General features: G+C 33.4%; 1 protein-coding gene across 1 annotated transcript in view; it reads left to right on the top strand.

Moving 5' to 3' along the window:
* Positions 1 to 9747: 9747 nt before the first annotated feature.
* The window catches only part of LOC106468534 (integrin alpha-PS2-like), a 104458-nt gene continuing 96664 nt past the window's right edge, over positions 9748 to 17541 (top strand). The window contains exons 1-2 of the mRNA XM_013928966.2: positions 9748 to 10048; positions 13088 to 13209. Of these exons, the coding sequence (XP_013784420.2) occupies positions 9846 to 10048; positions 13088 to 13209 (325 nt within the window). The 5' untranslated portion in view covers positions 9748 to 9845. The remainder of the gene's footprint in view (positions 10049 to 13087; positions 13210 to 17541) is intronic.

Below are 17541 nucleotides of genomic sequence, written 5' to 3' on the forward strand. Positions count from 1 at the left end.
AATACAAGTAAAAGCCATTTATTTCGACAATTGGCCAAAAGAAGAACTTATATATATATATATATAAAGTTTTGTTTGTGGATCTCTATATTTAACTGTCTAATGACTTATGTAATGGCTGTAGTTTGCGGCAGAATGAATGAAGAGGACCTGCTTTGTTTACTCGTCAAAATGCTCAGCCTTGTTCTCGCGACGACCTTGGCACACCTTATAAGGAAAACCGTATCCTGGTGTATTAATTGACACCTGATGTAGGCATATGAATGAAACTAGTCATGATTAAAAATCTTAATTTATGAGAAATTTTTTAATTTATAAAGTTTATTAAACCTGAGAAGTTTTTGAATTAACAAATTTAAATTAACAAAGTAGAATCAAACGTTATTCCAAAAAGATAGTTATTCAATCGTTTGAATTGAATATTAACTTCATTTAATAAGAGTGTTGCACACAAAATGTTGAAAACAATATAAACTGCTACAACAAACGCAAAAATAAAACATAAAATATTATTCTGCTCCTAGCGTGAATTATTTTCGATGATTGGTCGAAAGCACATCACATGGTATAAAAAATGTATTTTTTCTTAGTGATAATTATGAACAATAAACACCCGTATATAGTATGAAAACGTTAGTATGTTTGAAGATAACGGAAGTAAACACATACCGCACTGCTGAATTAACCCTTATTTTGACAGAATATGAGTAAATTTACACATCAAAAACAAATAGTATACAATAATCTTGCCAGATACGATTATTTCTAAAATGCACATGAGCATTATCATTGTTAGTCCAGTCCAGCTATTAATTGGTTTGTTTTAATTTCGCGCAAAGCTACACGAGAGCTATGTGCGCCAGCCGTCTTTAATTTAACAGTGTAAGTCTAGAGGGAAGACAGCTAGTCATCACCACTTGGGCTATTCTTTTACCAAGGAATAGTGGGATTGACCGTTACATTATAACGCCCTCACGGCTGAAAGAGCGAGCATGTTTGGTGGGACGGGGATTCCAACCTCAGTTTGCGAGTCGAGCGCCCTAACCACTTGGATATGCTGGGCCATGTTTCCCTTACTACTTTCATTATTATAGAACTGAGAAAACTATCCGCCACCTGAGTTATATGCTAAATAATTGACATGCATAAGGTGTATTCGGCTCTTTGCAAGTTGAAAGAAATCAATCAATTGTATCTTAACATTAGTTTACCAACATCAGCATCAGGGTTAAGATTAGACCAAAGAATAACTGAATTAGTTACCAAAGAAGTGAACATTGACATTAATGAAGCTAAAATTGCTATAGACCAGGAGAATGATGCTGAAGTACATTGTGAGCAACTTCTTGGTAGAGAACCCATGGTTAGAAGAATTGCATAAGAAGGACGAAGAGGTGTATTAAAACTATACTATACAGACACTATATGCTCTTAGGGAGAACGAAAATGTAACTGATTTTTATCAAATGCTATGTATTAATGAACCTGCCCTAGATTCACACTGCAAGCAGTTAGATTTATTGAGTTTCCTAGAACTTTTCCCATATGGTAACAGTGGGCATCATCAATCAAGGGAAGTGCAGCTTGGTGATTCAGAGTATGTTAAAACTATAATGCAGTCACGCATTGCTCAATTTAGACTAAATCATCAATTTCTGTTCTACCATCTTCATCATGCCACCATATGTCAGCTAAATAGTGGAATCTTTCACAAATAAAAGTTATTTGCCTGCATGAGAAATTGAAGACTGAATGGTACATATAAATTTTAGATAATCAATTTAACCAGTACATTTGCTTGCTTAAGAAACAGTCAGTAGTACTGGGCACAACCGTGAATCTACCTAAATGCAATGAATCTGCATTATGGTCCAGCTACTTTGTTTCTTACTCTGAGTCCTGCTAAATGGATGTTGGATGATTTGAGCGAATATTTACGTGTGATTAATTTTGCTGAAATAACTTATCTATCCACAAGTGATCGAATATCAGCTTCTAGGTTTATCAATAACAAGTTGAAAGGAATTTTAGAATTCCTTACATTATGTGATGCTTCAATTGGCACAGTCACTCATTGTTTTTGGAGACGAGAATATCAAAGACGTGGATTACAACATATTCACTTACTGCTTTGGATAAATATTACTCCTCTGTTTGAAATACACACAGATGAAAAAATTGTAGAATATTTTCAAAATACGTTACTTGCCAGATTCCAGATAAAAGCTTATGTTCAATATTGAATGAAAGACTATCAAAATAACAATCTCACTGTTGCAACAATTGCTACTTAAGGTCAAGGAAGACCAAATCTGGTGTTACCAAAGTTTGTCGATATGGATTTCCAAGACCTGAAAGGGAAAAATTCTATCTTCAGAGTGTTGTTGAATTGGGAGACTGAAGGAAAGCATTGATTGTCAATTCACACCTATACAATCTTCCATGCAAAGATAATGAACTATGACAAATGACTACAACCTTGCGATGTTGTTACTTTGGGAGGGTAATATGGATCTGCAACTTACAGTAGAGAAATCGACAATTCTAAGTTGGTATATTACAAAGTACACAACTAAAACAAAAAAAATGTTGTGGCAATACTGCATTTACTGAACTCGCCTGCAACTAATCACTAGCTAGTCATTTATAGAATGTTGTACTAAGGAGCCTTTCTCATTGAGAATTTGGTGCACTGGAGGCTAGTGACACATTATTGGGCTTACTACTGTATGACACAGATCCAGGTATTGTAATGCAATGGGTTGACGTAAACATGGTTTGCAGTCGTAGAGTCAAGGAGCACCACATTATAACTGGGTTGCCTGAGGATTCTGAAGATCTATTTATTCTTCTTGGATTGATACTTATTATCCCAACAGAGCACCTGAGCTTGAGGATACTAATCTATATGATTTTCTATCTTATTATGACATTGTGAACATGCGGCCTAGTGACAATGCTACATTCTGTTGTCGGCTTGATTGCTTCTTGAAAAAAGATACAACCATATATAATCAACCATTGCGCATGTAAACCACAAAAAGAAATGGAGAAATAGTTCTATTCCATGTTGTTGCTGTTTAAGCCTTAGGGAGAACGCGATAGCTTAATGGGAAACTGCTCCAATTACACTGAGGCATTTAATGCTTGTAAAATAGCCTAGTGAATGGTTTCAAATATCACGACCAATTGCCTAATTTACAAAAAGCGAACACCAAAGTATATGAACTGATTCAAAAACATCGAACAGATATTGAAGCCGAAGAACAACAAAGGGGGTCCTCCTGCTGGTGGTCCACTGCACTATGTTGTTATTGAGGCACACAATGCTATGATAGAATTTTATGATATTATTTACCCTGATGAACGAGTAGATGTGGATGAGATACTTGGAAAATTGAATGAGGACCAACTGGGGGTGTTCAATAAGGTCAAGACTACCATAAAGGCCCAAGCAAATGCTGATCTGGGTTGCAATGCCAAAATAATTAGGCTTTTCGTTGGTGGGTTTGGTAGTACTGGCAAAAGTTTTTAAATCAAAAACTATTAAAGCAAGAGTTCAAACAGTAAGTTGGAAAGCGTTGCCATGGCAGCACTCACATGTATTGCTGCATTTAATATCAATGGGTTAACTATTTACTGGCTACTGATGCTGCCAATGAAACATGGAAAGACACCATAATATTGGCCCATGTCTGATGATGCCCTGAAAATTGTGGGTGAAAAAGTTGCATAACGTTAGGTTACTCATCATTAAAGAAATATCCAGAGTCAGTCATGTGATTTTAATGTACATTCTTCTTCTTCACCTTACTGAAATTTTTCAAACTGAAGAAGCTGAAGATGGATGGTTTGGTCGAAGAAACTTATTGGTTTTAGGAGATCTTTTACAGCTACTGCCAGTGTTTGAAGGTCTAGTGTATATTTATCTCTTTCACAAGAGACTGCTCAAAAGCACATTGGGTGTGTGTGTGAGTACTGTAAACTTGTGGAGAAATTTGTTTTCCTATGAAGAGTTACTGATAAATATGTGACAGAAAGAAGAACAAGGATTTGTTTCTGTGCTATCCAGAATTCGTCTTGGCCATGTTACTACTGATGATCTCAGGATGTTGGAAGAGCACAGGTTGTATTTCAATAATGACAGTGTATGTGGAAGAATGAAAGAAGGGGTAAAAACACTTTCTTACATTCCAACTAACATGGTGTATCTGTTACCAACCAGACATGTGTGATGAGCTAAATATATAAATGCTTAAAAATCTCAATGGAGAAAAATTTGTTTGTTGGCTAAAGATATGATGGATTGTCCTGAGTGTCTTCATTTAAAAGTATCCAAAAAGCTACAGTACTCTCACAGCTGGCTTGGAAAAGATATAGTAATAAAGATTGGCTGCAAGAAAAACATTGGCGTGACTTTTGACTTGTAAATGGGGTGTACTATTAAGGATAGCATAGATCATGAAAGTGTCTTTGACAGCATAAATATAAAGTTTAGTGATGGTCATGAACGTGAATTGGAAAAAGTAAAGAGTAAATTCCAAGTGTAACACCATACACAAGTCGCAGAGATTAACTCTGCACAATGTTGTTACAGACATTGGCGTCACAATCTTTACCTCTGGCAATGTCTAGTGATACTAGTCTATTTGGTCTTCATTTGATAAATACAGATTCTCATTTTATAAAAGCATTGGATTATGTTGTGATGGAATGTGTTTATCTCTGGCAGACATTTCGACCCATGCTCCTGTCGTTAACGAAGAGGTCTAAAGCTGTTCCTGACAGACAGTAGAGTGCAACAAACTCAGCATTGGTAATTCATCAACAATATGGTAATCATACAGCAGAATCGTTAACTTTTTCCCCAAGAAAGGTTTTACCAATAGTGATGGCTTGTGAAGCTGTGCTAGTAGCATACTAAAATGCATTATATGTAGGAAAGCTGTGCGTAACAAATTTATAAATCAATTAAACAGTTCACCAAAAACTATGAAAGTTTGGTTTTGGTTTCGATTTTCGCGCAAAGCTACACGAGGGCTATCCGTGCTAGCCATCTCTAATTTAGCAGTGAAAGACTAGAGGGAAGGCAGCTAGTCGTCACCACCCAACTGCAACCCTCTTGGGCTACTCTTTTACCAACGAATAGTGGGATTGACCGTCACATTATAATGCATACACGGCTGAAACTATGAAAATATTGATCACACAACTTTAGATAGCACTGGTATTTGTAACGAGCTTGGTGATCCATTTGATGCACACTGTCAATAAGATCCTGTACATTTATCTCAAGCACTTGTGCACCATCATACTAGCCTGTCTTCTTTAATAAACCATTGTGTTACAACAGAAACTTTGTGCACTAAATGAAACAAAATTATTGCTATAAACAAGAAACAAACAGTCATGAATATTTCAGTTCTTGGACGATTTACTTAACTTTGATCAAGAGTGGACAGTGGAAGATAGTAACTTATGTAACAACTGTAACACTGCACTCGAGGTGCGCATCCAGCTTGGTAGTGCTCAATAGTTAATTGTATTTAAATTTGATGATTGGAAAAGTACAACAAGTAAGGTAAAGACTAGTATCAACTTTGTGCCGAGTAGTTCAATTAAGGTAGGTGAAAGTCTGTTTAAACTGAAATCAAGTGTGAACCAGAGGCAGAACAAGAAGGCTTGTGTTGGTTATATAAGTGTCATTTCAGTGAATGGAAAATGAATTTACTGTAATGATCAAACATTAACAACTGCATCTTGGCACAAAGGGGTAAATGATTTGTATTTGGTTTTTATTAGAGCACTTCTAGCATTGTGAATGAGTCATTATCAGTACCTGCACAATGTGCTAAATTGTGTGATGTAGAACTAACTGCCAGTGACAAAATATGCTTTAAAGAGGATTAGTAGCAACTTTGAAAAAGGTAATTTGCAGCATCAATTAACTGTGGAAAAGAAGGCACCCATACAATGAAAATTGGTTGAACTGTTTGTTAAGTCTCTTCCACCTATAAAGAAACTAGGAACGAAGGTAATACCTGGTGTTGTTACTTTTAAAGCAATGGGCTCTTTGGTTATGAAGCATAAAGGTAAACTTAAAGTGAAATAACTGATGACAAGTATTATCCTGTTGATGAGGAATGGCAGAAACAAGCTTGTAATTTACTAGGCCTGAGGTTTGTGCATCCATGTATCAGGTGGATCATTTGTCATTCTAACTCTATCAGATTCTCAATCTTTAAAGCACATTAGAGGTGATGGGAATTGCCTTTTTGAGCTATGTCTGTAATAGCATATGCAAGTAGAACACTGAACACTGCAGAAAGAAACTATACTACTACAGAGTTAGAATGTCCAGCTGGAGAAGAATTTAGTTATAACTGACGACATTGCCTTGAAATGGCTACAAGTGCTATATGATCAAGTGGATGAAATGCTTCGTGATGAGTTAATTGAAACATACACTTCTTCTTGGGCTTCTCCAGTAGTTATTGTTAAGAATAAGACCAATGATTTTAGTTTTTACATATAACAGCCTTCATAACCGATAATGGACTTTATCAATTTAAAGTGATGCCTTTTGGTCTTAAAAGTACACCTGCCAGGTTCCAGAGTTTTATGGTTAAGGGTTTAGCAGGAGCAACTGTATATTCCAAGGCCTATATTGATGATATTATAGTGTTTTCACCCACATTTGAACAACACTTGAAATACCTTGAATTGGTTTTGTACAAGTTTCATACAGCTAATCTTTCTGTAAAAGTTTCTAAAAGCAAATTTTGCCAACCAAAAGTATTGTATTTATGATTTAAAATTGCTTGTGAAGGAATATACGTAAATGATGATAAAGTGAAAGCTGCTAGACTTCGCAACTCCAAGAAATTGCAAAGAGTTAATTACATTTTGGGTATGTGTGCCTGGTAAAATCAGCTCATTCAGAACTTTGCTACAATTTCTGAACCTTTATATCAGTTACAAAGGAAGTGTATCAGGTGGAAATAGACCCTACAGTGTGCAGATGAATTTCGGAAATTATAGCAGAATTTATGTGATTCCCATGTCTTGTAACTTCCACGAAAAGATGAACAATATTTTTAAGATACTGATGCTTCAAATGTTGGATTAGAAACAGTTCTGTGTCAGAATGGTGTCATAGCATATGCCAGTAGAACACTGAACTCTGCATAAAGCAACTATACTACTACAGAGTTAGAATGTCCAGCTGTAGTCTGGGCTATAGAAAAATTTAAGATATACTTAGATGGAGAAGCATTTGCAGTTATAACTGACCACATTTCCTTAAAATGGCTACAACCAGCTCCAAAGTTAACTGGTAGGCTAATGCGATGATCATTAAAATTAGGTGTTTTTATTTGTCTGGTTCTATTTTTCCCGATTCGTTTATTTATTGAAATATTTATTAATCTGGATTTATATATTGTATTGTTCATTAACGTTAGTTTCAAGTCCTGGCTAGGCACATATTTCTTTACTGTGTTTTGGTAAGTTATCAACTTTGTATTTCAGTAGTTTGAATGTCACACTTAGGATTTCTGTAGTTGTCAAAGTACAATGAATTTGTTTTGTTGGTTCAACACTGATTGTAACGGCAAGTTACTTTAGACCATTACATGTCTTATATACTAACTGGCTCTGAAGAGCAGCATTTTGAAGTTAGAAGTGCAATAGCTACTCACATGGTAAGTATAACCGAATTAGTAAGTAGCACTGAGGTAACTCTTTTGGTCACTGTTTAGTCACAAATAGCTTTTTCTTGGTGTTGTTTTTGTTTTTACAGCCAAGCTGTTTTGGGTTTAAGTTGTTCTTTACCCGTACAAACAGTAGCAAATTTGTAAATACTTTGGATTTAAGTATATATTCTTACAACATAACATGGTATATCGATTTAAAAAAGGTAATCCAAGTACTGCAAATCCACGATAGCATCCAAAATTTGTTAGTCTTGGATGGACACAGCACAGATAGCCCATTGTTTAGTTTTGTGCTTCAGAAACAAACAAACAATGTTTCTAAAAAATACAAACTGTGGATGTTACTTCTCAATAAAAAGAAATATAAAACAAAGACTAGCACACATAACATCTGACATCAGGTATAAAATTATAATTGAAGTGATTACATGAGTACATAAACGAGATCAGTCTGTCAAAAAATAAAATATCTAAATAAAACAGCAACTGTAGGATGCCTCTAATGACTTTATTGTTTAGATAAGCAGAATCATATCAATGTCTAAAAGTGGCAGAATAAAAGATTACTTGTGTGTTTCAACCCCTCTGTGTCATGAAAACAAACGTCAACTGTTATTACTCTGGGACATGTTGAATGTTGTTTTTTTTTATTATTTTACCAGCTCGAAGAGGGATTATACATGCATCATATAACGACTGAGTTTTCCGAATTTTGCGTTTCAATAAGTATCAGAGAATTACTCCAAGCAATGATAAGAAACGGCCTTTCTTAAAGGCACTCTGCGCAAGTTTTCTAAAGCACTTTATGGCATTTGTATTTCAGACACAGGAGAATGATGGTGATAGAAATCATTCATAAACTTCCGATGATAATTCACCAGAACTCTATTTTAACGAATTACTAAACAATTGTAGGCTACAATATGTATAATCTTTAATATGTAAAGTAGGTTCACATGCTTTAATTATGTATTACCTTTAATGTAGGAATAAAATTTTCACCTTTTCGAAAATCATTCTTTTAAGAATTTCGTCGACACACACATAAACATTTGTATTATGAATACATTTCACCAATTCAATAGTAACATAGTTCGTAAAACAGGAATTGTTTAGACCATACAAGTAAAGAATGCTCACAGGTTTCAAAATTAACGAAACTGTATTTGGTAACAAAATATGAATATTAAACTACTTAAACCGTTTTAACTGAAATAGTGATCATAACTAATTTTGATTAAGCACAATGAAAAAGTTTCTTATTTCACACATCCACAGTCATACTATTTAAGCTTTAACTTGTTAGAGAAAAGCCCATAAGTTACATAGTGTTTCTCGTTTATATAAAGCTTGTAAGCATGTATAAATTGCCTTTACATTAAACTATTTGTTTTTGTATCTCTTATTATATGTGCAGTGAAAAACTTTAATACTCATGTGAAGTTAGTACAAAAGAAATTTTTTGAGGTATTCTTGATTGTATTTTATTAGGAATACGTAGGAGTTTACTAAAAGTTCTTTTCTTCTTATATTTGGATAAGTCATTCAAGCCCCCCAGTGGCACAGCGGTTTGTCTTCGGACTTACAACGCTAGAATCCGTGTTTCCATACCTGTGGTGGTCAGAGCACAGATAGCCCATTGTTTAGTTTTGTGCTTAATTAGAAAACAAACAAAGAAAAACAAGTGGTTCAAAAATCATTACAGTGCATACACTAGTAGAAGCAGTATTTCTGTGTTATAGTTGTTAGAACTCTTCAAATAAACTTTACAAAACGGATAATATCTAAGCTCATTATTACTGCTCATTCCTTTCTCTCATCTTTCGTATTATAGGCATACAAAAGCTTCAGTTTAGGAGTGGCATTTTGCATATGTTTAGGTAATTCATTACAATGTTTAGTTCAAAATAGTACTAAATAACAGAATTGTAATATCCAAAAGAAAAAAAAACAGTTACTGAGATGAATGGATGCTTTGTGACGTCACGTCTAAAGAGACGCGAAGATGGAGGTCTGCTACATGCTTCAGTGCAGAAAACTTGGACGAGTCGAGCTGTGATTTTGGCTGCAGGCCAGAGTACAATAAACTCGGTACCGGGGTAGGGAGAAGAACCATACTGCTACTTCACCATGTTTAGAGTTACTTCAAGAAAATTCGGGATTACTTCTTTTCACGGTGCTTCACTGTTGATTATAACGGCTTTTCTGTTGACGTTAGTAAAGTGGACTGTAGCATTTAACATAGATTTAGCAACAGTATTGATACATCATGCATCATCAAATACCCACTTTGGTTTCTCCGTCAGCTTACATAGAACCCAGGGTAAAAGTTGGTAAGTGGCCAGTTGAATTAGTAAACCAGTCAAGGTCTTTATTACTGAGATGTGAATAAATACATGTATATATATAATATTCAGTACAGTACTTCCTCAAACTAAATAAAAAAATTATAAGCATGATAATTTTAATTATTAATAAGTTATACATCACCTTACATAGAAATGAAGGTCAAATTTGATACATACATACTTTCAAAGTAGTGTTTCTTGAGGTTAGTCCGATATCGCAGAAGACTGCATTTATTTTTTTCAGAAGATACTTAATATATATTGAATAAAAAATAATGAACAAAATAGGTACAGTTTTGTACTACTTTATTATTATATTATATGACTGAGAGGACATAGTGTATTTTAGTTATGAAGTTGACACTTCCTATTCACACTAAAAAACCAAAAGCAGCTTTTAAAACATTATTTTAACGTCAAGAAATGGTGGTGTTATGTAACCAATGGCGTCGTGTCGATAGGCCACGGGTGTGAATATCCCTCTTCTCAATTACTTCCCATACACTATTCTAATAATTCCAAATCCATTGTATAAACATTTGATTAAATATGTTTAAAATATTTGTCTGTATTGGAAACCAATAAGTTGATCAAGGTAACAGCATAGATTTAATATGAAAGGTAAAAAGCACCCCACTTTTTATTGTTTGTATGATTGTTATTATTAATGCACCACTAATAACAAAGGTATTTTGTTTCCTGATTGCGCTCCCCCCAAAAAGAAATTAGGTCCATGACGTCACTGCATCTAACCATTGTATTCATTGGCAAAAGTGTTATTTTACTCAATGTAGACACCAAACTAACAGAAGCTACGAATGAGATATTACATTTTTATTTTGTTAAGTAGGCGTTAGTTACAGTTTGATCTATAGCTTTATAAAGTATTATTTTGATCATTAATTCGTTATTGAGGATTTGATTTCACTCCTTATAATATATATAAAACTGATGTGCTGAAATAAGTGCAAACAGCAGTAATATTTTATTCAACTTGGAAATATCGTTGCCATTATTGTTTTCAAGTAGTTTTTAACTTCGTGAAAATCAGATCTAGAAACTCTAGTAACATTTTTTACTTATCTTTATGGGAAATTCTATAGTGAATAACAACAATTCAGTATTAAATATTCATACTTCGCATAATGGACGTTCCTTTATATCGCAACTGTCACAGTTTGATATTCTTAGGGCTTGTAGTCATTTATTTGAAATAAATCTTTTTTGATTGCAAGTGTCCCGACTTTTGACCTGTTTTCGACTTACTGTCACTGCATACTTGGTTCTGCATATACAATGACGAAAATTGGCTGTATTCTTCATTATTCACTTATTATGTCTGAAGTTTAGTGAAGGTGATACATCTACGCCACATATACGACTAATTGGTTCGTGATTCTTTTGAAAAATGCGGCACAACTGAACTCAATTAACCGAAGACAATTAATTTAACGTGAAATAGTTGGTTACAGCTGGCACGAGTGAAACTTTCTAGATCGTGTAATACACGCTTAACCCTGATGATTTATTTTATGGGAGTCACAGTTTATCATTTTCGAAGGGAAATCAATACGTATACTTTCTTCTAGTTATAGCTTTATAGAAACATTTTGTTCATACTCAATATATTTCCGATATTTTAAGCCAGAAATAAATCTTATTAGTAAGATTTTAACCACATCACACATATATAATACTCTGTATGTAAATACATATTGCGCCAATGTTCATAGCCTTCGAAAAATTAAATATACTTAAAAAATAAATTTTTGATGATAAATTTTAATACTAATATCACTCGTTTCGCATAATTTAAAAATATTGTATCCAGCTGTGTTCAGAAGTTACAATTTTTGTTGTAAAAGGATTTAACCGATGTTTAAATGTTCGAGTTTGGTTACTGGTTTCTCACAATTATCCCTTACAGCAAAGTCACTATGATAATCATCGAAATAATTTGGAAGTGTAACGTTTTCATAATATGTTAACTTGTGCTTCCATTTTGAATGCATTACTTCGTGACTTGAAAAATTATCGGGGTTTCATAAAGTAAAACAACACAAGTAAGATGAATTATGAATAAAAATGAAATCATAAATGTCAACAAAAATACAATAAAATAATATAGATAGAGAAAATACAACTGGCCATTCCGGCATAGAACTATTGAATAAATAAGCTCTCTCTCTATTTAAGAAAATATCTTGGAATTTAGTAATACAACAAACTCATTTCAACTATATTTTTTGAATATATGCTTTATTCTGTGTGTAGCATATCTGTGCTCGAACTAATGAGAGTTTATGATATGTTTGAATGAGTACTAATTGTCATGGTTATTTACATCGAAGTGTACTTTAGTCATCACTTGCTATAAAAAAAAATACATTTTTTAGATATAGATGAATATGTTACACACTGTTATGAAAACAGTTACCAGTTATAATACATCGTCTTGATTTCTCCTTTTTTCGAACTTGCCAGTTTCTCCTTTATATCTTCCGAGTAACGTCAAAGGTCATCATACCATGACAACCACATCCCCCACCTCCGCTTTGGTTTCTTTTCTTTACAACCGTTAGTCGAAAAGCACGAGCATGGGACATAAAGAACTCCATTGTCTGATTGTATTAATGGAGATCGTAAAAGATTAGATTACGTACTAACAGAAGTTCTTTGTTCTTCATGCGCTGTGTAAGTCACAGCTTTGGACGCAAGATGGGAGCTTCTTACGGTTCTTTGAGAAATTCTATTTAAGTCAGTAATACTGCTCATTGTCAGGAAATAACCTTGATTTTAAAACTGTGTCGTAGGAATGAATGTCAAACGTTTGTTCAGCTCAGTTGTGGACAGATTTAGTATCGTTTAACCGTTGACAACAAATGAACTTTTTTATAAAAAAATATAACTTAACTAAACATATATTTTTCGGTTGCGCACACATTTCATATCTTGTTTGTTATATTATTTTGATGTGCATATATACGTACTGAGAAGTAATAGTTATTTTTACTACTATTTCAGGCTACTGATTGGTTCCCCCACAGCCAAGACAACTCAGCCTACTGTGACAAAAGGGGGAGCTGTGTACAAATGTGGTGTTGACAAGAGTAACAACTGTCACCAGATTACCTTTGATATCTCAGGTGAGTTTAACAACTACTGGGAATTAACATTGTAAAAATAGAATATTCATCACCCGCTATTGCAAAAAAATTGATAATGAATAGTCCATCTGCGTCCAAAACAAATAATCAGTCTAGTATCATAGGTTCTGTTGCTTTCCATAAAAATAATTATATAATCAGCTTTTAATAAGAGTTATCTTTTTGTTTTGGTATTTAATATAACCAATGTTGTATACAAAGCTCATTTGTCTCACTATTCTAGTCATTAACATAGTAATTAACCGAACAAAGCTTATAAAATAAAATTAATTAACTAAGGCATTCCTATTTCGCAGGGTCTATTATTTTAGAAGATACCAAACATAACGAAGGTAATGGAATTACATTTTGAATATGTCATTCTTTGATTCATTAAAACGACTTAGACCTTTACTCCAGTATTCAGATTTAAAAATAGTCTCCTAAAAGCAAGAAAATTTGAAATATTTCAAACAAAATATGATTAATATACTTATTCTATCATCATAAATACTAGAAACTTTGACTTTAGATAAACTTGATATAATATTTTTAATATTTTGCGACATGAGGCATTGACTCTAACACATTAGTTACATGACGTTTCTGGTTAGAAATAATATTTCAAGTGAATTAAATCCTGGAACTATGAAACATTAGATAATATAATTTTTGTGAAAGGTATTATTGTACATCATATGGAAATTTTGATATTTTAAGAACATTATTTCAAAAGAGTAAATTAACTACTCAAGTCGGCCGGTATAATTAAGGATAAGATGATGATAAGTTTCCGAGTCATTTGACACAGAATTTGGGGTTGAGAAGTCTTGCGCAACGTGTAAGATTGCCAAAAATATCTAAATAACATAATTAAATATATGAATTTGAAAGATTTTAAGCAATACTTAAATTCTTTGAAATATATGAAAGGTCTAGATTCAGGATGTTATCAATACAGGTAATATATATATTTCTGTTTTAATCCTGTTCAAATCCTGCGCTTCCTGCTCTTTCTAAACATACGAGTTGGAAGAACTGTTTCAATAATTGTTTTTGTTTGTTTATATTACCGTGTATATGAAGTAACTTAGATCATCAATGTTCAAGGTTTATGTTAATTTTGTATATAATTTACAAAAACTTTGAATCTATATGCGGTTTTGTGAGAGCAAATGTTTGAAAATCACTAGTTATTCTAACTATATGTATTATGTAAAAGATAGAGGGTCAAGGAAAGTGGAACTTGTAATAAGCGCAATAATGTTATAGCGTAACCAACCTAAGACTGAAGGTCAACCAGTTTTCTAAAAAAGAAGTTCTTAAATGTATTGCACAAAATTAAATATTAGAAAAAGAAAAAATATGTCCAAAAAAAGACAGTATGAATAAGCATGGGACAAGGATGTTTTAGTGATGTTTCATTAATTAATAACATATTTCATTAAAAGAAGGGATCAAGTTTTTTCCCATTTCTTTCTTGTTTAACTTGTACTGATTGCCAGGTAGATTTTATATTTTCGCTTTAAATGCTTAGCTTGCTCTGATCGAAGTTAATATAAATTTCTCACTTTTGAATTACATATTTACAAGGTTTGTTTTTTACATATTTTAGCTATTTTTATAACAGATCTTTACATAACTGACCTTCCCATCTTTTATTCTAACTTGACTGTTTCTGTACATGTAAGATATTTTGATCAGTTATAACTTGGCTCTACATTTGATATCACCACTTTTTCTTTTGACAAGCAATATCACCTACTTCTATTATTCTACGGATGTTAAGGAGATGTAAAGATTGCACCTCATGGAACAGTAGTTTATATATCTACTTATATTTTACGCAAAAGGCAAAATAACATAACATATAATATTAAAGGACAGCCAGGGACCTTTTGCTCCATCTAGGCCGTTCTATCAAAGCCAGCCCTTATCATTCAAATATCTATCAAGCTCTTCCTTAAACTCATTTAAATTAACTGCATCTGCTACATCTGAAGACAACCCTTTCCAAAGAACAACCACCTTGTTAGTAAAGTAAAGTTGACTTAGCTGAAGATGATTCCTACCCTACCAAAATTTATACTTGTGTCCACTAGTTTCATCATTAAATAGAATAAAAGATGATGCTTCATTAACAATTTCCTTAACAATCTTAAACACCTCAATCAGATCTCCTCTAACTCTTCTTTTTTCAAAAGAAAACAAGTTGAAAGATCTTAACCTATCCTTGTATGATAACCTTTTCATCTAGAGTATCATTCTAGAAACCCTTTTCTAAACCATTTTCAACAATTCAATGTTTTCTCTGAAGTAAGGAGGCCAAGACTGAACACAATACTTTAAATGTGGCGTAGCCAATGACCTATACAATAGTATTATAACCTGTTTAGACTTGTATTCATCATTTCAACCTAATATCCTATCTGTCCCTTTTTAGTTCTCCATCCTTGTTAAACAACCAATAGCCCTGTACTTCAAAGAAATTCTGTAATCAAAATTGTCTACATTTAGCCAGGTCGCAGTTATTCCCATTATATCAAAATCCTCTGTTTCGACAAGTGTTGTAATGTCATCCATTTTATTTCTTATACATCTTGCATTACAATACTAACAGTTTAGCCTACCCTTAAAATTACCTTTGTACCTAGTTCCCACACTATACCTCTCTCGACATATTTCTCATTAATTTTTTGACCCTTTTCACTGTCTAATCCTAGTTACAGTTGAGTTAATAGTCCTTACAAAGAAGCTAGTCCTTACCCTATTTAAATGTAAATCATCCATTCTAAACACTCTTTTCTCACACAGAACTGATCCCATAAATCCAACCAGCTAACCCGCTTTTTCTTACATGTTAACATAATCCTAGTATTTAGCCCTTGTGACCAAGTTGTAATTTTATCCTCACAGTTAAGTCTTGGCAATATTCCTGACAGAATTAAGTTATTATGGCTCTTTTCTTTGAATGATTTTAATAATGCCTTGTACTTAACAATAATGTCTTCTGACCTACCCCTCCCTACATCATTAGCTCGTATGTACACTAAGAAGACTGCATCACTACTAACACCTTTTACTATATCATTTGCTCTGTCGGTTATATCCTCCACTACCGCCCCTGGATAGCATAATCTAATTCTTTTCTCTTTATTTATCCCAAGAATTATTCTATTCACGTGCCACACTAGAAAATTTCTTATAACAATAACCTCATGCTTTTCATTCCCATCTCTATCCGTCCCTTTTCTTATCCTTCACTTCTAAATTCATCAAATGCCTTAGCCAAAGGCTGAAATCGGTTACTTACTAAAATCTGCTGATTATAATTAAATCCACTACTACTGGCCCTATTAGTACTGTTTTTAACAACATTAAAAAGATTATTAGACACATCTTGAGTAGATAGGATAGTTTTTGTTCGTGTCACACGACAACACTATGTAGTTTCCGCTATGTCTACTTTCTTGATATTCCAATAAATGTACGTTTTACTACTTTGTTATTGTCGAGGAGACTATGGATAAATAAGCAAAGAAAATGGAAAAATTAATATGAGTAACTGAGTGGTTCAAGTAATAAAGAATAACTTTGAAATTCATCTTATGTCCTTTGTTGAAAATCTCAGTCATTAGTGTTGTGCAAAATTGTATAGCAAGTGATTTATGGCTAATGTAAACGATACTAATTATTACAAGATCACACACTATGCGTTACTTTGTTGTTTTTAGCGCACAGCTATCTCTACGCTGTCTACCGCGGGGATACAGCCCCTCAATTTTGGCATTGTAAAACTTACTGTTGACCCACCGGGGGACAACTATATGTTAGAAACGAAACTACCACACCTGACCAATATTTTTTCACTTATATACTGTGCATGGAAACTAAAAGTTTTGTCCATTTATTGGTCCTACAAGGGAAACTAAAATCATTTTTTTCTATATCAAAAAATAATAAATGATTACTAAATGAACAGACATTTTTATTCACTGTGTTGTTTATTTAGTAAACGTATTTTCAAGAATAAATGGGCTTAACTTTTATCTTGAATAAACCTTAACAACGGAATTGAAGGAACAGCTGCTTGAATAATACTGTTACGTCTCCGTTTGTTAATTGATTTTGAGTAACTTCGTTCCGACGAAACTTAAGCGACACATGTCCTTTCTTAATAAAACTGGTTTATTCTTTCCGAATATAACTTTACCGATACACTCAACTTCAACAATCGCGCTAAACAAACGCTATAACGTCTCTCGTACTCTCTGACTGCAGTTCAATTACTCACTCTCTACACACACATTACATTACCTTCTTTTATATACC

Source organism: Limulus polyphemus, unplaced genomic scaffold (assembly GCF_000517525.1).
Source record: "Limulus polyphemus unplaced genomic scaffold, Limulus_polyphemus-2.1.2 Scaffold3046, whole genome shotgun sequence".
In the NCBI taxonomy this organism is placed as follows: domain Eukaryota; kingdom Metazoa; phylum Arthropoda; class Merostomata; order Xiphosura; family Limulidae; genus Limulus; species Limulus polyphemus.